At 61.5% G+C, this 22,387-nt stretch overlaps 1 protein-coding gene across 1 annotated transcript in view; it reads left to right on the plus strand.

The window, feature by feature from the left end:
* The first annotated feature begins 2,058 nt into the window (after nt 1-2,058).
* Nucleotides 2,059-22,387, plus strand: part of PKP1 (plakophilin 1) — a 35,966-nt gene continuing 15,637 nt past the window's right edge. The window contains 2 exon segments of the mRNA XM_052654096.1: nt 2,059-2,260; nt 11,332-11,438. Coding sequence (XP_052510056.1) covers nt 2,059-2,260; nt 11,332-11,438 — 309 coding nt within the window.

Raw genomic sequence — 22,387 nt, forward strand, 5'->3', positions numbered from 1 at the left:
TATGGGCTACTCCCATCACCCTCTTCAGGGACCTTTCTGCATCCTACAGGCAGCAAAACTCTCATTGTTTAAAGACGTAACTAACATTTATCATGGCGAGCATATTAGGTTGTAGATGGTCCAAGCGTGTGATACAATGGACTCGTGTTTTTATGTGTTGTTATGTGTTTACAGGACGATGGGGCGCTCCTGTCATCAGTGTGCCCTGAACTTTAAGGCCCATTTTATAGGGCTTTTACAAGGAGGCTGGTCGTGTGGAAGGGAGAGCCAGGTTTGATGGGAATGGAGGCTTCGCCGTGTATTAACTGGTGACCAGGGGCAAGCTACTGTTCCCTGGGTCAGGGAACTGCAGAGGGTGGGCCCGATGATGGCCAGCCCCGACAGACTGAGGCTAGAAGTGGGATCTTACAGCTGGAAGCCATGGTCAAGGTCTGCAGGGGGGGACTTGGCTATCTGCAGCCTATCGTTGGCCACACCTCTGGCTCACTTGACGCTAAGTTCTTAGGGACCTAACCCTCGATTATCAAACTATTTCTATTGAAACCATGACGCGCTTTATGACATTCTGCTCTGCACGTGGCTCCCAGGAATGCATTACGGAGAACAGCTGGGCTGCTGCGTGTAACACCCACGTCTCAGGCAGCCAGAGAGTGACCATCACGTGGGCCCTAAGACCGTCCTCAGGCTTCTCCATCCCTCCTCACAGCATCCCTGACAAGCGCAGCTTCTGAGCGTCCCCTCTACAGCGCAGAAGGGCAAACTGAAAGGGAAGGACATGAGCTCTGAGTGCCAGCTACAAAGGAGAGCAGAGGCGACGGCTGGAGGAGCCCCTGGGCCGCACTGCAGCTCAGCACTGACGTCCAGTGTGTCAGGAAGGGCACGACTGTGCTCAGGGCCTTTGGCTTAACAGGGAAAGGCAGGGTGCGCTGCCTTTAGAAAGATTTCCATCCACAGAAGTTTAAAATCTTCAGTTTCTGTTACACACCAGGTCTGAAGGCAAGGCTATAGGAACCTCTGGGCCTGAAGGCAAGGCTATAGGAACAAAGCGTCACTAGCCGTGTCCCCAGGGAGTGTGGGTGAGCGGGCGCAACTTCCCAGAGTAATAAATCCACCACCGGGTACTTTGAAAAGGCCAGGCAACCTTCCAGTTTGTCTGCAAGGATCTCAGCAGGATTCGAGTTACTTAGTTCATGTTACCTTAATTTACCTTAAGTTAGCCAGTCTTCACTCATCGGTTAAAACTGACTTTTATTGAGCCCCTAAGATGGGCCAGGAGCCCATTTTAGGATTTGAGTCCAGAGTTTCAGAGACATCCACTGTTCAACCAGTGTTGCCCTGGGGAGCCCATGCCCTTGGTTTTGCATCTCACGCCTCGCCCTGGGTGGGCTTCGGGCCCCCACCTCTTCCCTTCCGGTCGGAAGCTGTCTTAGCGCCGAGCCTTTGGACAGGGCTGTGCTTCTGCGTCAGCCTGGGAGCCCCCATCCACAGGGTTGGTCTCTGCCCTGACCCCTGGACGGAGGGAGACGGGCGTCGGGCTGTGCGGGGCGCCCCGTGGAGAAGGACTCTTTTCCTGGAGAGAAGTCTCCCGCGGCCCGAGCTGAGCGCACGCTTTACTCCTGAGCGCGCAGGACGGGGCCAGAGGGCGGCTCCCCGGCGGCGGCCTCGCCTCGGCAGGTCGCGGCCAGAGGGACGGGGACAAAGGGAGAGAAAGGAGGAAGCCGCCGCGGTCCACGTTCGGGACTGGAAGCCCTGCCCCCGAGAGCGCCCGGCCCGCTTCGCGGCGCCCGGGGCTCCGGCGGAGCGGCCGCGGCGGGGAGGGGGCGGCGCGGGGCGGGGCGGTATATCCAGTCTGGCGGAGGGCGGGCCCTGCAGTGCCGGGCCCCGGACGGCGGGTGGAGGCGCCGGGAGCAGCCGAGAGCCGTCGCGCGCGCGGACCGTCGCTCTATGGGCACAGGGAGCCGCTGAGCGCGAGAAGAGCCCGCTCCCGCCGCCGCCCGCACCTCGCGCCGCTCGGCTCGCTCTCCAGGCCCGCGCCCCGCGCCCCGCGCCCGCGCCGCCATGAACCACTCGCCGCTCAAGACCGCCTTGGCCTACGAGTGCTTCCAGGACCAGGACAACTCGACGCTGGCCCTGCCGTCCGACCAGAAGATGAAGACCGGCACGTCGGGCCGGCAGCGCGTGCAGGAGCAGGTGATGATGACCGTCAAGCGGCAGAAGTCCAAGTCCTCCCAGTCGTCCACCCTGAGTCACTCCAACCGAGGTAAAGGCCGCATGCCCGCGTGGCCGTTCGCCCCTCCCCGACGCGCCTCCCAGGCGGCAGGGCGAGGGGCGCGCGCGTCCCCATCCGGGGGCGCGGGGCAGGGTCCGCGCGGAGGGCTCCAGCGGGCGCGCCCTGCCTCCTGGTCCACCTTGGAGCCGCGGCCCTGACCGCTCAGCGGCGGACAGTCAGGGCCGACCTCGGGTCCAGGGATTCTCTTCCCCAGCCGGCTCCGGGGGTCTCTCCCCAGGCCGATCCTGCCCAGCTGCCGGTGGTCGAGCGTCCCTCACCCCTCCCGCCCCAACGTTCACGGACTTCGCTGTGGGGTCCCAGTCCGGGGCGGAGCGGGGCGCCCAGTGCCTGGCTGGAGTGGGCGGGGAGTCACGGAGCCCGCCGAGAACCCAGGAGGGGCGCGCACTCCGGGAACCGGGCGCAGGAGGCAGGCGCCCCTGTGATGGCGCCAGCGCCGGAGCCTCGCACCCGGAGGAGGCAGTGTGCTTCCCAGGTGGCCCCAGGGCAGCGCGGACCCTGGGGGCTGAGGCCGGAGAGGGGTACAGGACGCCCTTGCCCCGCGGCTGAGAGCAGCCCCCTCTCCCTGGGACTCGCGTGCCCACTCAGCCAGTGTAGAAGTGTGCCTCTTAGAGGCCAGAGGCAATTTGGTTGGAGGCGGAACCGCCCCTACCCCCGGCTGGGCCCTGGTGCTGGGCACTCCTTGATCTAGGCATGGGCCTGGCCAGCCCCTCCCTGCTGCACTGAGGTCCCCCAGCTGTCAGGGAAGGGCAGGAGAAAGGGGCAGGACCCTTGAAACTCAGGGAGGAAGGTCTGATACCTGACAGGCACCTTAGTGGAAGTTCTAGACCAAAGACTTTCATACAGAGCATTTCCCAGTGAGAATTACATGTAAGTCAGCAGGTACCTTCTACTTAATTAGTTGGTTAAGTTTGTGAAAGTCGGGTCAGTCGTGTGTGTGCAGCTGTTTGGGATCCCATGGACAGTAGCCCCCCAGGCTCCACTGTCCATGGAATTCTCCAGGCAATAATACTGGAGTCTGTTGCCATTTCTTTCTCCAGGGGATCTTCCCAACTCAGGGGCTGAACCTGGGCCTTCTGCATTGCAGGCAGATTCTTTACTGTCTGAGCCATCAGGGAAGCCCGGTAGTTTAAGGCCAGTAAGGAGGCTGCAGACTGTAAACCAGCACAGGTCAACCAAGGTTTATTTGTCGAAAAAAAAAAGAGGTATATTTTTCAAGTCAGGAGCTCGTGAGAGAGTGGGGTAGATGAGAGCAGTAAAGAGGAGGACACAAAGGGGATGGACCCCCGCCCGTGGCCCACACGCACATGCACAGGGGTACGCAGACACACACACACCAGCTCGCTCGCTCTCTTTCTCTCTCTCTCTCTCACGGCAGCTCACGATTTCTGCCTCTGTGCCTCTTTCTCTCCCCTGACTGGCCCCAGGTAGAGCTGAGGGCGAGAAGATGGCTGGCAGAGGACTGCTCTGCGCCCAAGCCCGCACGCCGGTGGCTCTGCGCTCCTGCCCCGGCTCCTCTCCCGCCAGGCTCCCACTCAGAGTCGCAGCTTCCGGAGCGCTGGCCACCTTCCTTTTTGCTTGGTGCCTCGGCAGCTGCTTCCAGCCTTTTTTGGAAGTGGGACTGGAAAACAAGTGCCCCTCTCTGGGCACAGCGCAGTCGCTGCTCACGCCGGCTTCCTCTCTCCCTGGGGCAGGGCTCGCCGGTCCCTCCCCGCCCGCTCCTCCCTGGCCTGCGCTGGAGGCCGCAGCTCCGGAGAAGACAGCCAGCCAGTCGAGGTGCCCGATGCCCCCTCCCAGCCCCAACAGGGTGCCGGCTGGGTGCCCCGGCCTCCTTCTCTGTGGTGACGTCCCCTCCCCTTCCTGCGCCTCCTCCCCGAGGTCCTCTGGGGGCGTCAGCAGGTGTGCGTGGACTCTGCCGATGGCCGGCGCGTCCCTCTCCGAGGGCTGACCCTGTAGGCGTGTCCCTTTTACCCTTGGCTTGGACCAGTTTCCCCAGCAGGCGCTGTAACTGGGCGAGGCCATCAGGCCACCTGGAGCTGGTGTTTCTGGTTTGTCTGGCTTTGTCTTAGGAGGGATTCCCTCCTTTTGCAAGCGCCGCCCAGGCGCCCCCTGTTTGCTCCATGACCACCGCTACCGGCTCTGGCCTCTCTTTGTCCCGTTGGTTTCACTCGGCGCATGTGCTCTGGTTCCCAGGACTGGTGACGGGGTCCCTGGGGGGACCACACGCCAGGCCGTCCCCCTCCGCCCCAGGACAGACTCCGTTCTCCTTCCGTTTCCCACGACAGGAGAGCAGGCTTCTGTGGGGTCTTTGATTCTCCCGGCCCCCGTCCTGGCTCCAGCCCCTCGGGGCTGCTCTCCACCTGGTCCGTGACGGGCCTGGAGCCGTGGAGGATGGTGAAAGTGGCCCGTGGAAGGGGTCTGGTGCAGACGCCATGCCTTCCCCCAAAACCTGGGCCCAGACAGATGCCCTGCCCAGCCAGGCAGTCCCCATGGAGGGAGGGGCTCTGTGGGGCCTGGAGATCCTGCAGGAGGAGGCTGCTCGGAACCTGCCCCCCCCCGTCTTTTCCTGAAGGGGCTCTGGGGTGTGGCTGCCCTTTCTTCCTGATGGTGCCCGTGGGCAAAGGGTGTAAGCCCAGGTGGGAAGCAGGAGGAACCTGGGGAGGTGGCAGCCCAGTGGGAGATGGGGGCTGGAAAATGTGACCCCCTTGAGGGGGAGTCCATGTGGGGCGGATTGTGCAGGAAGGGGCTGGCGCACTGTTGTCCCGCCCCAGAGAAGGCCCGGCTGTGCTCACGCCCTTCACACTCCGCTCGGAGCTCTGCTGAAAGCTGACCAAGCCTACTCAGACTCAAACCCAAACCTGCCGCCACCACCACGCGCACACACACACACGCACACACATGCGCGCGCACACGCACGTGCACACACACACCTGCACGTACACACTCGCGCGTGCACACACACACATGCTGGAGCCCATTCCCTTCTGCACACCACTCCTCACTCCAGGGAGTACTGACCTGCCGCTCTGCCCACTGCCCTGAGACACATCATCACCGGCTGGGGGTCCCATCTGCACCCTCCTCTGCAGCACGGGCAGAGGTGGGGGGTGCGCGGGGCAGGTGTCCTCTCCCCGAGGCCCTGCTGTCGGAGGCTCGCACCCAGGGGGAGGGGCGGCACGGTCCCATCTAGGGCCGCGCTGGCCAGCTCTTGGGCTTGCGTGGGCCGTGTCTCAGCCCGAGGCTGCGCCCAGGGCAGGGGTCTGCTCTCCGCTCTCTGGGAAGGTGTCCCGTCCCAGGCACGGGCCGGGCTCAGGCTCTGCTGGGCCTCTCCCTCGGGACCAGCGCCGAGGGACGAGGAGGGCAGGGTGTCTGTGGCGGCCTGTCCCAGAGCAGTGTCCTGATTAAACCTCGCGGGAGCCAGTGCTCCTTTCTTCACAACACCCCTTGGCTTGGAGCTGAGGATTTAGCCAGCATTTCCACTGGCCTGTTACAACACATGCAGAAATGCCGAGTAGCCCGGCTGTTCCACAGCACACGCGTACCAGCTTCCTGCTGCTTTGCTAAGCTCATTGACAAAGCTTAAAAAAACAAATAAAACAAACTCCTCTCCCCACACACCAAACTCTCTGTATCAATACACCAGTGGCTCCGGGTTTCAAACTCTGGGAGCTGCCTCTGCTACAGGGCATGACTCCTAGAAGGTGTGTGATGTTTGAACAAAACAAAATGAGAGTGTTTCCCGGGAGTGGAAGGTAGCCTCGTGCAAGGCTCTTTATTGGCCGCACCCCTGAGGCACACATTTGTGCGCACAGGTGTCCTTGCACACCCGCACACCCACCCCGCCTCCCAGCTCGTGCAGCCCCAGGAGGCATGAGCGCTCTCTGGAGCTGTTGCCAGCTGCTGTGTGACCTCAGGCCAGCCCTGCCTCTCTCTGGGTCCATGCAGCCATAAGAGGTGGGGCGTGATCACCCCCAGATGTTTCACTGGAAGCAGATTGCTTGTCTCGCTGCCTCTACAGACCGTTTCCGCAAACCACGTGCCACAGCAAAAGGCCGCTCCTCACAAGACACAGCCCTCCCGGTCTCCCTCCAGGAAGCATCGGATCCACTAAAACACCATCTCCCAGTGCACAGTGCTCTCAGTCCTGGCCACACGCTGGCAGCGCCTGGGAGTTTTAAAGAATGCGCATGCCCGGGCGCCACCCTGGAAGCTGTGCTTCAGTTACTGTGGGGATAGTGTGGGCAGATGGGCTTCAACAGTTCAAGAAGCCTTGTTCGTGTCCCCGCCCTGCCTCAGACAGAGACCCAGTGTGGGGACCACCCCATCGCATGCACACACACACACGCACATGCACACGCACGCACACACACATGCGCGCGCACACACACACACACACAAATGGCATCCAACACAGCAGTAGCTGGGGACAGTCGTTTACTCTGGAACCCCCCTCGGGGTTAGCCCTGCCCAGCCCCGCCCCTTGTGCCAGCCCTGCCCTTGGCTCAACCCTCAGGCTCAGCGGTGGCCGCGCACAGATCATCAGAAGGAGAAGCAGGTTCAGAGCTGGTTTGAGCAGGCCCCGGCCGGCCCTCGGGAGTCACGTGTGCTGGCAAGGGATGGGGGAGACAGGGCTGTGGCGGCCCAGGCCGCTCTGGCATCTGTTCCTACACGTGCACAGGGACGAGCAAGACTGTGCCAGGTTGGCTGTGGGGCTAGGCAGAACGCTGCCGTCCAGGGCCGGGTGGCACATCCAGAGCTCCCTGCTGGCCTGGGCGAGGGCGGAACATCTCCTGCGATGTCCAGGGGTGGGAGGGCAGGCGCCGGGCTGCTGGACGGTCTAGGCGCCCAGGCGTCTCCCGTGCCATCTCCTGACAATCCCTACTCTCTCACTGAAGTCCCTGTTACTGTGGGCCCCGCTCTGCTGGGCACCCCTGATGGGAGGGATTTAGGGGGTGAAGCAAAGGCGTTTCGGGGCCAAAAGGTAGCGGGTGTCCTTTCTCAAGCTTTTGTGCTGAGGAATCGATGTAAGCGCAAGGGCAGCCGGAAGACGCCCTCATGGGGCGTCAGAGGCGCCCCTCTCTGAGGGCCGGCGGCTTGTGGGAGTGGGGTGTAGGGGCTGGGGAGAGGGGTGGGCTCTGCCCTGGAGCAGCCTGGCCAGCAGGCGGGCTGACGTCCCGAGGACCTCCTCCAGGTGGGGTCTGGTCCTGGTGTTGGCGTGGGTGGGGGCCTCCCCTCCACACACACATGCACAAACACACACACACAGACACATGCACACACACACACACGCACACGCACACACATGTACACACACGTACACACACACACACACACACACACACGAGGAGCCCACAGCATGGAGTGCGTCCAGCAGGTGGCCGAGTGCTGACCGGCTCCGTGGGAGGCCCAAGCTCCCGGGTCTTCCCCAGGAGGAGCTGGCCGTGGTCCGGTTGGAGGAGCGGGCGGGGCCCGCCGAGAGGAGAGCAGGAATGTTTCAGGTGTGGCGGGTGTGGCCACGGAAAGCTTGGAGGTGGAAGGATGAGTCACCCTGGGTGGGTCCGCCTGCCCGGCGGGAGAAGAGCGCTGGGCATCCTGACGAGGGCTCCCCGGTGACCCGGGGCGAGTCGCCCCCTGTGCGGCCCGAGGGGAGGGCCCCAGGTGCTGTCTTCTGTGGCATGGGTCTCCCCTGATCGCTGACCCAAATGAGGCTTCTGTGCGGGCAGAGCAGCCGATGATGCCGACCCCACGGGGAAGGCAGACCTTTGCCCTTTGACCCCAGACTTCTGGGGTGGGCAGACACCTCGTGGCAGACGCATGTTGGACAGAGAGGCCCACGGCCCTTCCTGAGAGGACTGTGGGTGCCGTGCTCCCTGGGAGGTGGGCTGAATGTGGAGTGAGCGGTTCTGGGACCCTTCTTCCCACCCCTGTCCAGGGCTATGGCCGTGGGCATTCTGGCTGCAGTCTCTCCCCAGTTCAGGGACCAACCAGGTGCCTCTCTGGGTGAGGGGGGACCTGGCCGAGTGGAGGGAAGGACCCCAGTGCCCTGCTGCAGGTGTGGGCTGGGCACGGGGCGCCATACCTCACTGTGCCCAGCACCAAGAGGACGGCACCCTGGGGTGCAGGGGCCAGGTGGGGGTCATCGTGGAAGGCTTCCTACGAGTGGTGTCCAGAAAGGTCAAGGGGCCGGTGGGGAAGCCATCAGAGCTGTTCCATCACTCTCAGGGAGAAGCCCCATGTTCTTCCTGCTGCGCTTGACTCAGAGGGTGGTGCTCACCAACCAGACCCCCGAGTCAGGAGAGGGGGCCTTGCTTCTGCTGTGGGAGCAGTGCTCACAAACGGCTCCTCTCCCGCCTGCACCCCTTCGAGCATCTGGCACACGGCAAGCTGTGACTGCAAGTGTGTGAGGTCTCTGGACTCCCCTCCCTCGAAACCGCAGCCCACAAGCAGCTGCCTTCTGCCAGAGAAGCAGTGGTGGCCGGTGTGATGGCAGCCTCGTTCTCACAAGGAGGCCAAGCCAGGCAGCTCACAGTGGGAGTCAGGAAGTCTGACCCCCCGTGGCAGGTGATCTTGGGAAGGTGCCTTCAGGAGCTGCCTGGAAGGGCCTGGAGACCTTGGTCCAACCAGAAGTGAGAGCTGCCACCCACACCTGTCACCACCGCAGTCCCCTGGGTCACAGGGACTGGCCTCGGCTGATAGGGTGCCCCAGAGCCACGGCGGAGAACCGCCCCCCCGTCATGTGGAAGGAAGTAAGAGGGAGGCGGGCAGGTGCAGGCATTGGGGAGGAGATGCTTCAGCTGGTGACCGACAGGACAAGTGCCATCACTGCTGACTGCCTCCCTCTTGAGCAGGGCGGGGGCCCCGTGGGAGCCTGCCCTCTGTGGGGCCTCCTGGGGACGCCTGTCCCAGGACCCTGTGTCTGTCTTCAGCCTAGATTTCCATCCAAAGTGGCTGGCTGGCCCACACCCGCCCCTGGGTGAGGAGTTCCTGCCCTGTGGGACCCTGGTCTGTCCCCCCCACCCCACCCAGAAGGGCTGTGGGAGTGGGCTGGACAGAGGGGAGGTGGGCAGCATGCTGGCTGTCAGCTGCCTCCCCTGGGTGTCCATGCCCGCGAGATTGCCCCCAGACTCCTCCTGACAAAGGTCACCTTTCAGAGGGACGGCTTCCTGAGAAGGGAAGAGATGCAGCTGCCTGATCATCAGGGAGCTTGGGGTGAGTCAGAGCCTCAGGGGAGCCCCTTCGGGAGTCAGGCCTGGGCCCAGGGCACCCTGCAACGGGCACACCTCTGGAGGGACCCTGAGGCTGGCAGCCAAGCAGATGATGATGAAGCCTTTGGTGCCCAAGGCTTCCTTGCTGAAGCCTGTCTCTAGAGACAAGAAGGCCGGCTTCCCTCAATGCCATGAGGCGAGAGTCGTTATGGTCACACAGCCATGGGACCTGGCGGTGCAGAGAGGCCACCCCTTCTTTCTCTAGAAGAGGAAGGCCAGGCCCAGGGCAAGTGCGTGCCAAGTCTCTTTACTCGTGCCCAACTCTTTGTGACCCCATGGACTGTAGCCCACCAGGCTCCTCTGTCCATGGGTTCTCCGGGTGAGAATACTGAAGTATACTCAGTATACTTCTCCAGCACCTCCTCCCCAGTGCCTGAAGTCCTTCCCCAGAGGACCTTCCCCACCCAGGGACCGAACCTGCGTCTCCTGTGCCTCCCTCACTGGCAGGTGGATTCTTTACCCCTGAGCCACCTGGGGAGCCCCCACCGAGGCCCAGAGCCAGGCCCAGTTTCAACACCTGTAGGCTGCAGGGCAGGGGTCTCTGCCACGGCCAGTGGCCCCAGCAGCCCTCCATGGTGGGGGCCTGGGGAATCAGGGGCAGGATCCCTCCTAAGAGCTGTCGGGGTCACCTGGCTCTAGGCAGAGGAGGCGGCCTGAGGCGGGGACTCCAGCCACATTGCAAAGCTGCCCCTGCTCTGCGTTCTTTCCCAGGTCGGGGGCTCAGTGCCCACCCCTGGAGGTGTGGGGGTCTGTGGGGCCCAGCCCCCGGTGGGGAGCGAACTGAGCCAGACCCTGCCCCTGGAGCTGAGCTCGGGCCCTCGGCCGGGACCCTCCTTCCCCAGGGCTGTCACTTAATGAGGTTGTGGGGCCAGCCTCGCTCCCGACGCCCAGGCCGTCAAGCCACAGCTCCTGGTCCAGGAAATGGGGCGCCAGATGGGATGCGGCCCGGGGTCCGGACCCAGGACAGCCTCTCAGGCGGAGCTTGGTCCCACGTTTTGAGCTTGGGTTCATTGACGGTTACGATTCTGCGTCTGCAGCCGAGGCTTAGCACAAGGTGCAGCGTGAGCGGAGCCCCGGGCAGGTCACCGTCAGCTTCCAGGGCTGCGGGCAGATCCTGGCTGTCCTGAGGGCAACCCCCGCCGTCTGGTGAAAGGGCATGTCTCCAGGCCGCCCTCTGCAAGCCGAAGCCACCCTGCCCCTAATAATCGTGATGGGACCCTGTCATCTGTGGGCCCACACGCTCTGGGAAAACAGTAATTACTCCTTCCTGGTCCTTTGAGGTTGGTGGCTGCTCCCCCCTTTGGCAGCAGGGGTGCCTGGGAGAGGAAGGAGGCCCCTCGCTCCATCTGGGTCGGGAACCAGAGTCCGCCGGGTGCGGGCTGCATCCTCGGGCGCTGCCCTGTGGCCCTGAGTGCAGCCTCTGGGCCCAGCATGTCCACCTCCTGGCTGTTTCCCCTGAGCAGGAAGGTGTTTCTTGTGGAGCGAGGGGTCCTGCTTCCCTGGACTGGGGTGGCAGGGGCCCGAGGCCCCCCAGGCCAGCTCCTGACCTGTTGGTGCCAGCCCACCGCAGGTAGACCCTGGAAGAGGGCTGGCTGCCTGGGGCCCTGAGAGCTGAGCCCGCAGCTGTGCAGCTGTGCAGGAGGCTGGCTGAGGGGGAGAGGCGGGCACAGGGCTGCTCCCTGTCCTCCTGGTCTCCTCTGCGGGCACTGACACCCGGGGGACAAGGCCTGGGGGCAGTGCAGGGCTGGCACCGTCCTAACCCCTGTCCTTGTCCCCAAGGCTCCATGTACGACAGCCTGGCCGACAACTACAACAGCTACGGGACCAGCAGCCGGAGCAGCTTCTACTCCAAGTTCCAGGCGGGGAACGGCTCGTGGGGCTACCCGGTAAGGAGCCGCTTCCTGGGCGCTTGCGGGCACAGTCCCTGGCTTGAGCAGGAGAAAGTGTCCTGGCTGCTGAGAAGGGGGTGGGGGGCAGCATCTCTGACCGGTCCGTTTGCTTGGCCATTATCTCACATGTCGTGCTATCGCAGCCTCCTTCGGGGCAGAGTGGGTATTTCTAAATGTATCAAATGAAAGCATTTTAGAAAAGGCATAAAGAAAACATAATATTTTTAAAGTCCATTTTCTCCTATGTCCGATTTACTCATGGATCTGAAAGAAGTTTGAATTCTTGTGGTCCAGTCATGGGCATATTTAGATGTTTGTAGAAAAAGCCCCAGGGCCCCCCTCTCCTCAATGTGTGCTGATGACCAAGGACGGGACTCTGGAGGTCCCCTGAGGCTGGGGGTGGGGGCGTCCTCGGCGGCAGCAGCTCTGGAGTAAGAGGGTGTGTGCCAGGGCGCAGCGTGGCTTGAGTTTGTAAGCTGGACAGACCCATGTTCAGATTCTGGCTGTGCTGCTATTGGGCCTGTGGCCTTGGGCGAGAGCCTTCTGTGCCCTAGTCTCTGCACATGTAGGATGGGTCTGACAGAGTCCACCTCTGGGTTGTCATCAGGACTAAATGAAACAACATGCGTTAAAAAACCTGAGCTTGATTAGCACAGCGAGACTGTCCTCGATGCCTTCATTCTGGCTTGTCACCGTCCTTCTCTGTAGCCTCACTCTCTGTGCCCATCACCCATTACTGGGCAAATACCTCTCTAGCCCTAACTCCACGCCAAGCACTGAACCAGATGCTCTGGTTCAACCACACAAGCCCATACAGGAGTCGTCTTCTACTCCAAATCGCGGTGCTGGGTTAGGTGACGCCCAGGTTTTCGCCCAGTCTGCAGATTCCGTGACTTTATTTTCGCTAACGCCTACATCAGCCTGCACTGCCCAGGAGCTCTGCGAGGCCCCTGAGGCCTGTGCAGCGGGGCCAGCTTCCCAGGGGACACTGGGCTCTGTGCCCTAGGGCTCGGGCTCCAGCAGCTCTGGCTCTGAGCCCACGTTGCTCACAAACGTCACCCTGATCGTCCAGGTCCCGGGCAAGAGAGAGGTGGGTGGCCGACAGGTTACATGCTCTTTGTCATCCCCTTGACTCCTTCCTCCTTCAGTTCTCACTGAGGCTCCTTAGGGAGGACTGGGCTTCCCTGGTAGCTCAGGCAGGGGGCTTGCCTTTCTTGCATGTCACAGCTTTACCCAGGTTTGCTATGCATTCATCTGCCCTCCTTTTTCAGATTCTTGATGTCAGTTGATAACACCAGTGCCAATACCTGCTGAATACCGTGAGCCCAGCAGGTTGGTGGTTCAGGCACAGATGTGAGCAAAGGGCTGTAGACGCGTAGACTGATGACCCAGCAGAATCTGGAGATGACTTATAATGGCATGGAAAGGGTGAGGAGAGAGGAGGGCAGGTCCCTGGACGGGACCGGCGGTGAGGATGAGTAAGCTGCTGACTGGGCAGTTGCTGTGTCTTCATGGCGGTGTGTTGCCCAATCGGAACCCGGGCGCTGTGGTTCTGGATCAGTGCCGGCGCTCCCCTCCGTGGATGCTTCACCTGCCCTGGGGCGGGGGTCCATCCCCCGGGCTGCACCGTCAGGTGGGCCGGGAGTGGTTGTCTCAGCGGACCTTTGGACAGGGCTACGGGGAGCTCTTCCCGAGGGCTTGCTCCCAGAGCCTGAGTGTGTCAGGGCTGAGTGTTTCTCCTGCCCGTTGAGCCCGTCCCCCTGCCCCAACCCTCGCGGTGCCTGCCTGCTGACACCTGGTGAGAACCCCTCCCTCCCGGGCCTCGCTCCTTCTCCACTGGCGGGACTTCAGACGTGACTCAGGGCCGGCGCTGTCGGGGCATGTCCTGGCTCTGCTCCGTTTAGGAGGCTTCTGGGAACAGCGCACAGCTGCGCGCACACAGGGATTTGGCGGCGGGAGGGGTGGCGGGTGGGGGCGGTGTGTGTGTGGAAGAACTGATGCTGGAGCCAGCACGTGTCAGCCAGGACGGCAGAACCCTGCAGGTTGGGACTCCGGCCGGAGCAGGGGGCGAGCCTCAGGCCAAGGGGCTGTCCCGGGGGGATGGTGCGCCCACGCCAGGGGGCTTCAGCCCATCCCCTCCCCAGAAACCAGAGGGTGGGGCTGGGGGCGCGCAGGGCACACGGACCCTCCTCAGAGGAGCCTCCAGCTGCCCTCAGAGAAACAGGGAGCTGGGAGAAACCCAGAGAGGACACGGGCAAGGCGAAGGCAAGCGTCGGTGGCTGAGCTGCAGGAATGTACCAGCTCCGCCGTTACTCGTGACCCCTAAAAATCTTCATAAAATATGCTGGTCATTAGTGCCATTTTAGGGGCCCCCTAAGAAAACCAACCCCATTTCTGTGTTGTCAGGACCTGTGTTTGATCAGAAATGACAGTGAGCCTTCTGAGACCCTCACTTCTCAGGCTTGAAACATTGAATCAACTTCAGATAACAAAGATTGGTCACCCTTGAGCATGGATTTTATCTAAGTACGCCAAGCACCTGTGGGTGGTTCCAAAAAGGAAAGTTCTAAAGGTGTTTAAAAAGCCTTATGATTCTACCTTATATTCTATTTCAGCAATAGTCTTCTAATTTAAAAACTATAGATGAGATATATATGTGTGTGTGTCAGCCTCTCAGTCGTGTCCGACTCTGAGACCCCATGGTCTGTAGCCCACCAGGCTCCTCTGTCCAAGGGATTCTCCAGGCAAGAGTGCCAGAGTAGGCTGCCATTTCCTTCTCCAGATATATATATGTCCTTATGTATACTGTCATCGTATTACTCACACTACTTATAATCTACGACCATCTATACCACAAGTCAGTCTTCCCAGGTGGCGCCTAGTGGTAAAGAACCCGCCTGCCAATGCGGGGGACGTTAGACAAGGGTTTGATTCCTGGGTCAGGAAGATCCCCTGGAAGAGGGCATGGCAGCCCACTTCAGTACTCTCGCCTGGAGAATCCCATGGACAGAGGCCCTGGTGGGCTACAGTCCATGGGGTCGCAGCGAGCTGGACCCGACTGAAGTGATTCAGCACTGTGCACACACACATTTCACAAGTCAAGAAAGCTGAACGTAGAGGGTGTTTAATAGAATGAAGCAGAGTGAATCTGACACCATGCAGGGGCTTGAGGGAAAGAACCGGTCCAGAGAAAACCCTTGGCCGGTCAGTTGTCCATTCTCTTCTGTTCGTTCCAGCCTCCTGGCCCTTGGAGACCAGATCTACGGGGCGGCACACTGCTAGAGCCCAGAGTTCAGAACCTTGGGGAACGAGGAGTGGGGCAGCTGAGGCGAAGGGTGGGGCACACCCAGCCGTGTCCTCAGGACCGGGCTCGGGGAGTGTCAGAGCCCACCGAGGCTGACGTTCCACAGCTGAGGACACCCAGCCCGGTGAGGCCCAGGGACTCATGGCTGGGGGCGGGGCCGCAGACTAGACCCTGCCTCCTGGCTCTCACCCTGACGGATTTTCCTGTCCTCACTCCAGACATCAGTCCCCATCTTTTAGCACTGCAGCCCCTTCTGGAGACTCAGACAAGACCCATGACTTCACATCCGCTCACTTCCTCCCTGCCGCCCCCACCCATGCCCACCCCTTCCTCTCCACCACCAAAAGCTGCAGGGCAGCGGCCCCTTTTTCCTTCCTGGACTCGAGTCCCTCAGCCGTCAGCGTCAATGGAGGTCAGGATGGGCTGCCCAGTAAAACATAAAGGAATGCGATTTTGGAGGCCTGTTTCTCCTAAAATGTTATTTGTTGTTTATCTGATCTTCAGATTTAGCTGGGTGTCCTGTATTTGCTGGATCTGATGACCCCAGGTCACTGTGTATTTCCACTTATTCCCTGTAATATAAACAAGACCCCCTAAGTGCCTGTCTCCTAGGCTGGGGACCCAGACAGAATTTCTTAGGGGAGTGAAGGGAGGCTGCTGGCCCCTATGAGGGTCCTTATACCGGGTCCCTGGAAGCGGGCTGCTCTCACCCTGGCGTGTCCTGGACGAGGCTGCAGCCCGTGGACAGGTTAGACTCCTGGGAAAGGTTCTGGGTTACAGCATCAGCCTCCTTCACTTGCGCCTCCAGCCTGAAGGGTTTTCCACAAACCAAGAAGTGCGTCATGAGCATTCCATCCCTCTCGGCGTCACACGGGAAAGAGGTGCTTTGGCTGTGGACAGGCTGAGAGCATCCTGCCGGGAGACGATCCCATACGGTAGCAGCTGCCAGGCGGTCTGGGCCAGGGTACCCCCAGGGGCACCGTGTTGAACCCCTTCTCCATGCTCAGTTACACCAGACCAGCACTTGGAGGGCCAGACTCCCCAGGAGAATGATCAGGGGAGATTCTGTGTTCATTCTGGCCACTGACCCCATTTCTCCACTTCATCCCAGTATTCTTGGGCTACCCTTGTGGCTCAGCTGGTAAAGAATCCGCCTGCAATGTGGGAGACCTGGGTTCAACCCCTGGTTGGGAAGATCCCCTGGAGAAGGGAATGGCCACCCACTCCTGTATTCTGGCCTGAAGAATTCCTTGTATAGTCCATGGGGTCGCAAAGAGTCGGACACGACTGAGTGACTCTCACTTTTTCAGGGCAGTCCAGTGCTCAGGATTCTGTGCTCTCACTGCTGAGAAAACACCCAGGATTCACTACAAATCTTCCCCCCAGTCCCTTCTCAGCTATACATGCTTACTGACATGTTAGTGGTTGATGAGCCCATCACGAACCAGTCTCCATGTGCTGGGACCCCCTTCTTGAGGGGGGTGGGCACCCAACACCCAGAGGTGCCCGGAGGCCCCCTTCTGTAGAGAGGGCTGGGCTTGTGCAAGGCTCTGTGGGGGATGGGAATCCAGGCTGTGGGAGCCGCGTGTGCGCAGGGTCTGCGGGGGGCCGGGTGCGGGGTTGCCGGAGAGAATGTGGTGGGATTCCTGCCCTGGAAGCAGAGGACCAGCCTATCTTTGCCAGTGAACAGACTCCTCCCAGAGGCAGGTGGTATAGAGGGGCCTGTTCTCAGCCTCAGCTTGCCTGTCCCCACAACAGGTAAGAATTCCTGTTTCCAGGGCAGGCAGGGCTGTGGACAGGATGTACCGGTCAAGTTGGAGGCCTCGATTCTGCTCTCAGCTCAGCTGCTACGAGCAGAGGGACCTGGGGCTCATCTCCTCTCGAGACCTTTCTTGGCCTTGGAGGAAGGCTGTTGGACGAGATCCTAGCGGAGGGCCCCTTCAGCCCTGACTTTTCAGGCTCTGTGTGGCTGGCGAGCGGCCCCTGAGCGGCTGCCAGGGCCTCACGGTGGTCTCCGGGTGGGGTGGGGTGGGGCCGCCCCAGGCCTGTGGGAGCACTGGCTTCTGCTTTCATCTGGGCTGGGCACCAGGGAAACAGCGGCTAATTAACCCTTGCAGCAGCCGCAGAGCTGCTCGGGCTTCATTGCTCTTCACTTTGCAGGGAGGAGGAGGGCCCTCGAACTCCCTACAGAGGAGGGGAGGCCCCTGGAAACCGCTGCCTTGAAAGCCCAGGCCTGCCTCCTGCCCTGCTCCCCTCTCTGGGTTGTCCGATCGGTTTGGAAAGTCCTGGCGGAGAAGCAAGCCCCGTCCAGGCGGGCACGGCTCCTGCCCCCAGAGGGAGTGGTCTAGGTGCTTGCCAGCCTGGGTCCTCTGCCAGCGGTGACGCACCCCTACCCAGTCCCAAGGGCCCCGGGCTCTCGCTGGGCAAGAAGAGGCAATGATCCTGCTGCCGAGGGACAGAATGTGCCCGAGAGAGGAGACGAGGGAGTGGGGCCAGGGGCGCCCCCGCTGCCCTCCCGGTGGGAGCGGCCCCGTCTGGCCCGGCCGGCCTCCAGCTTCACCAGCAGGGCCTCCTTGGCTCTGAGGTCCCGTGTCAGGTGTCCTCACTTGGGGGAGAGAAGCTGGCACCCGGGGGCTTGGAAGGAAGAGGGTGCAGCCGGGGAGCCCGCAGGCGGAGTCCCAGGGCAGCTCTGGGCGGGGAGCTGAGCTCGGAGGGCTGCCCTTTGCAGTCAGCAGGGGCAGGGGAATGCCGAGGCCTGGGGCTGGCACCAGGGCCCCTGGCACTCCTGTCTGAGAGTTCACCATGCAGGGCCATTGCCCCCGAGTAGGGCAGTGCCAGGGGCCAGGCCCCGGAGAAGGCAGGATGTCACCTGGCTGGCTCCCAGCTGGTGGGCCCGGGGTTGGGGTGGGGGGCGTGCTCAGGGAGACGTGTGCCCGCAGGGCCTCAGTGCGCCAGAAGGTCGGACTCTGCCCGCCTGGACAGTCTGCAGTGGGCCTTCCCTATGGGGCTTGGGAAGGGGCGCCCCCTCCTCTGGAGAGGCTTTAACCTCTTGGCTTTAATCCACCTGCCACTTCCGGTCAGCGTCTTCCTAGGAGGGCCGCTCCCCGTGAGCCACCGTCGGGCTTACCTTCCTTCTCATGAGTCACCTCAGAGCCTCCGAAACTTTGGAGGGAAGATTTGAAGACTCAGGGCTGATCATAAGCTTCTTTATTTCGTGCTAGAAGAAAATTAGCGTGTTCTGGTTTTGCCTTTTTTTTTTTTTTTTTTTGAAGTCCCAGCAAGAACTAATCTCAGCCAACAAGTCTTTAAAGCCCTAACTCGCCTGTTAAAAACAACAACAGCGTCAGAGGCTGGGGTGAGGCGCTGTGGCGGGCGGCAGAGCCACCTAACCTCCAGCCTCGTCTCCTGGTCAGCCCCAGCCCTGGTTCCCCGTGTCGGGGAGGCTTGGGGATGGGACCCCGGGGCTCCGGGCGAGCAGACAGGCAGGGCCGGCTGGCCCGGCCGTCACACCGGGTGGGCGCAGGGCGCGCCGGGTTGGGGCAGGGCACCTGGGTGGGCACAGGGCAAGGGGGCAGTTTGCTCTCCCCCATCCTGTCTCCACTTCCGGTCCTGGCATCCTGGTGGGGTCGGAGCGAACTGGGCCTTGGGGTTCCGATTTATTAGCGGGCAGGCCAGGCTCCAGCACGGTGCAGGGCTTGGCCCAGCAGACGCCTCACAGGTCTGCTCAGCAGAACTGGGTCTGGAGCCCAGTCTGCGCTGCAGGGGGGGGTGCAGGCAGAGCCGGGGGCAGGGGGCAGGGGGCGGGGGGTGGGGCGGGGAGGAGATGCCGAAACACCGGCAGGGGGTCTGCTGCCTGCCTTCCCTCACGGCTTCCTTTGTCACCATGCTTAGCGGAACAAGAGCAGCAAGCAGCTTTTCCCAAGCTGGTGGATGAGCCCCCACCCCTCGCTAGGGTGGGGCCCGGCCTCCTAGCCCAGCCACCGGCCCCCCCCCCCCCCCCCCCCCCCCCGCCCCGCTGTCTCTACGGAGGCCTTCCTGCTTGGGGAGAGCAAAGTGAAAAGTGAAAGTGAACTCGCTCAGGCGTGCCCGACTCTTTGCGACTGGTGGACTGTAGCCCACCAAGCTCCTCCGTCCATGGGATTCTCCAGGCAAGAATACTGGAGTGGGTTGCCATTTCCTTCTCCAGGGGATCTTCCCGACCCAGGGATCGAATCCAGGTCTCCCACATGGCAGGCAGACGCTTTAACCTCTGTACCACCAGGGGAGAGCAAACTCAGCTGAAAACCCAAATCGGGACAGGTGATGGGACATAGACACAGCTGGGGAGGGAGGCAGCTTGGGGGCTGCACCCCCACAGCCAGGAAGGGGACGAGGGCAGGCTGGTGGGTTTGTTCCCAAGCTCTGAGCTGGGGAGAAGGATGCGTCCAACTGCAATCGGGCTGAATCATAGACGCCCAAAGGCAGAAGCCTGCAGGGCTCGCCCTGGTTGGGGAAATGTAGGCTCAGAGGCGTGAGGGGACGGCCCAAGGCTGCACAGCGACCCTGGGGAGACCCGGCCCTGGGGCACTGACCCCGGGGCCCCTTGTCCAGCACTCCTGTCCCGCTGTCCCTGCCGGGGAACCTAGGCATCTGATCTCCGCTTTTCACAAAATCATCACACCAACAATTATTCCTTAATTTTACTAGACTGACTTTTAAATTTCGGTGCATTCATTTTGAAAGGAAACTTTGTATCAGTAACGCAAGAGAGAGATGAAAAAAAGTATCCTTATTTAAGTCCATAGGGGGATGGTTGTTTTTTTTTTTCTGTCCAGAAAAGGGAGGTTGGCAAACGTTAAAGACACATCCTGGCACCAGCCTGGGCCTTCTCCTCGTGGGAATCAAGGTGGAAAAGAAATTCCAGGAGGCCCACAGAGCAGGAGGGAAGGGCAGGGTGCCGTGCAGGAGGCCGGGAAGGAGCCAGGGGCTTGGGGCAGGCCCTTCTCCTCCCTCTGAGCGCCTCCAGGGTGGGGAGCAAGGTGGCGGGCTTCCAGGTCCCGGGGAAGAACAGCGAGGCTTGGCTGATTCCAGGAGCTCGGCCTTGACCTGACTCCGCACCCAGCTCGGGTGCAGGGCAGAGCGCTCACTCGTCTCGCCCTTCTCTCGTGACCTTGCCAGGCAGCCGTGTCCCGGTCACAGGCGTCCCCTGGGACAGAGGGCCTCTGCCTGGCCCTGTGGGCATGGAGCCGTGTCACCCAGCCAGGTACCCGCGCTCTTCTTGAACGTCTCCCACCGTCAGCCAACAACGGGGGCAGGCGCTGCCGGGGTCAGGGCCCAGGGGAGGCGGTTTCCCAGGCGCCGAGCCAGCTAGCACTGGAGGTGCTGGGGCGGGGGCCACGGCTGCTGTAGGGCCCCAGCTGCAGAGGCTCTGGACCGCTAGACGGCATGCGTGTCACCAGACTCTGGGCCGCTAGACGGCACGCGTGTCACCAGACTCTGGCGGCCGGGTGGCTGGAGGGCGAACTCCTGGAGAGGTCGGAGGTCTGAGTCCTGCTTCAGAGTCTGCCCCATCTTAGCTGTGTGGCCTTGGCCCCGCCTCAAGTTCTCTGAGGTTATGAAACACTCTCAAGGCCTTCCCTGGTGGCCCAGTGGTTAAGACTCTGGGCTTCCACTTCGGGGGCTGCAGGTTCAATCCCTGGCCCGAGAGCTAAAATCCCACATGCCACACAGTGCAGCCAAACAAAGAGAGAGGAGAGAGAGAGAGAGCTATGGGAGAGAGCTCTGCAGTCTGTCCTGAGCGTCGTCGGCCGGGCGGGAGGCGGGGGTTGTGAGGCTCCAGCAAGAGGAGCTGTTGTTGTTCAGTTGATCAGTCGTGCCCGACTCTTTATGACCCCGTGGGCTCTAGCACGCCAGGCCTCCCTGTCCTTCACTGTCTCCTGGAGCTTGCTCAAACTCATGTCCATTGAGTCAGTGATGCCATCCAGCCATCTCATCCTCTGTCGTCCCCTTCTCTTCCCGCCTTCAATCTTTCTCAGCATCAGGGTCTTTTCCAATGAGTCAGTTCTTCACATGAGGTGGCCAAAGTATTGGAGCTTCAGCCTCAGTGTCGGTCCTTCCAATGAATATTCAGGGTTGATATCCTTTAGGATGGACTAGTTTGATGTCCAGGGGGATGATTGGGGAGGATCTTTGAAAACTGAAGTACCAGCCCTGCTACAACAGTGATCATAGGATAGGCTCAAGGCACGTCCAGAGACCTTCCCCGTGGAGTCTCTTTGTGAAGTGACGTGGCATGTGAAGACCTCAGTGGTGTCGCGTGTGTCCCACGCAGGCAGGTGTGCATTTAGCAGTGTGCACGCGTGCATAGGTTCAGCTTCCACAGCACGGCTCGGCCACCAAACCCTGGAGCTTCCAGCCAACCTTCCTGTGAAATCATGGCTGTTTCCCCAGCAGGGGTGCTTCCTTCACCACGGAGTTTCCAAGGAAGAATCTGCCCTGAGGACGTTGCCACCTCGGGGCGTCTGGCCTTCATCTCCTGGCTCAGTGCTCGGGGGCAAGTTGGGGCCCAGTGATCCCCCAGACCCCTGGCACAAGGTGGGGGTGCCTGGCCCGGGAGTCTCCCTCACCCTCAGGTGCAGTCTCTCAGGAGTCCACCCTTCGTCTGAGGTTCTAGGGGTTATTTCACGTGGGGGCCGTGGAAGGGTCCCCAGGATGAACCACCACTGGAACCAGTGAGTTGCCTCTGGGTTCAAAAGAGCTTGGGGCTCTGAGAGGGTCCAAGGACCGTGCCTCAGACTCATCTGAGCCCATGAACAGTGGCTGACGCTCAGGGGTCATTTGCCTCTTGGGTCTGTTGAGAGCTGCCTCTGAAAGGCAGTCCCCTGCCAGGGGGTCCTTCCCAAAGTGAAGCGGAGATGTCCACATGCGAAACCCGAAGTCCCAGTTCCCCAGACCTATCCTAGGGGGTCAGAAGCTGAGGAAAGCCTGTGTCTCAGGTGTGCAGGGTGAGAGTTTCAGAAGACCCAGTCTCTCCCACAGTTCAGTGATGGAGCAGGAAGCAGGACGTGAAGGCAGACCTGGGTGCTGGAGCTGAGTACCTGAGCTGGGTGTTGGAGCTGGATGCTGGAACTCAGTACCTGAGCTGGGTGTTGGAGCTGAGTACCCAAGCTGGGTGCTGGAGCTGAGTACCCAAGCTGGGTGCTGGAGCTGGGTGCTGGAGCTGAGTACCTGAGCTGGGTGTTGGAGCTGGGTGCTGGAGCTGAGTACCTGAGCTGGGTGTTGGAGCTGGGTGCTGGAGCTGAGTACCCAAGCAGGGTGTTGGAGCTGGGCGCTGGAGCTGAGTACCTAAGCTGGGTGCTGGAGCTCACACCGTTGTTTCTTTGGACATCACATGTCGTGGAGGCCAGCTCTCAAGGTGCAGGATGACCAAGTATGCCGGCCCCACCCTGCCCCATCACCGGGAACAGCAGAGCCGTGGCGGCCTGACGCCTGCTGTTCTGAGAGCAGACGTGGGCCCAGAGCCCGGGACAGCAGGATGCTCCTTTTCAGGGCCGTGACTTCTCTCTCTGGAGAGAGCAGTGCCTTGAGACAGCACCACAGGCTGCAGCCTGGAGCATCACAGGCTCTTCTGCTCAGGCTTCACGGTCCAGATACTTCAGAAGAC

Source organism: Budorcas taxicolor, chromosome 16 (genome assembly GCF_023091745.1).
Source record: "Budorcas taxicolor isolate Tak-1 chromosome 16, Takin1.1, whole genome shotgun sequence".
Lineage (NCBI taxonomy): Eukaryota > Metazoa > Chordata > Mammalia > Artiodactyla > Bovidae > Budorcas > Budorcas taxicolor.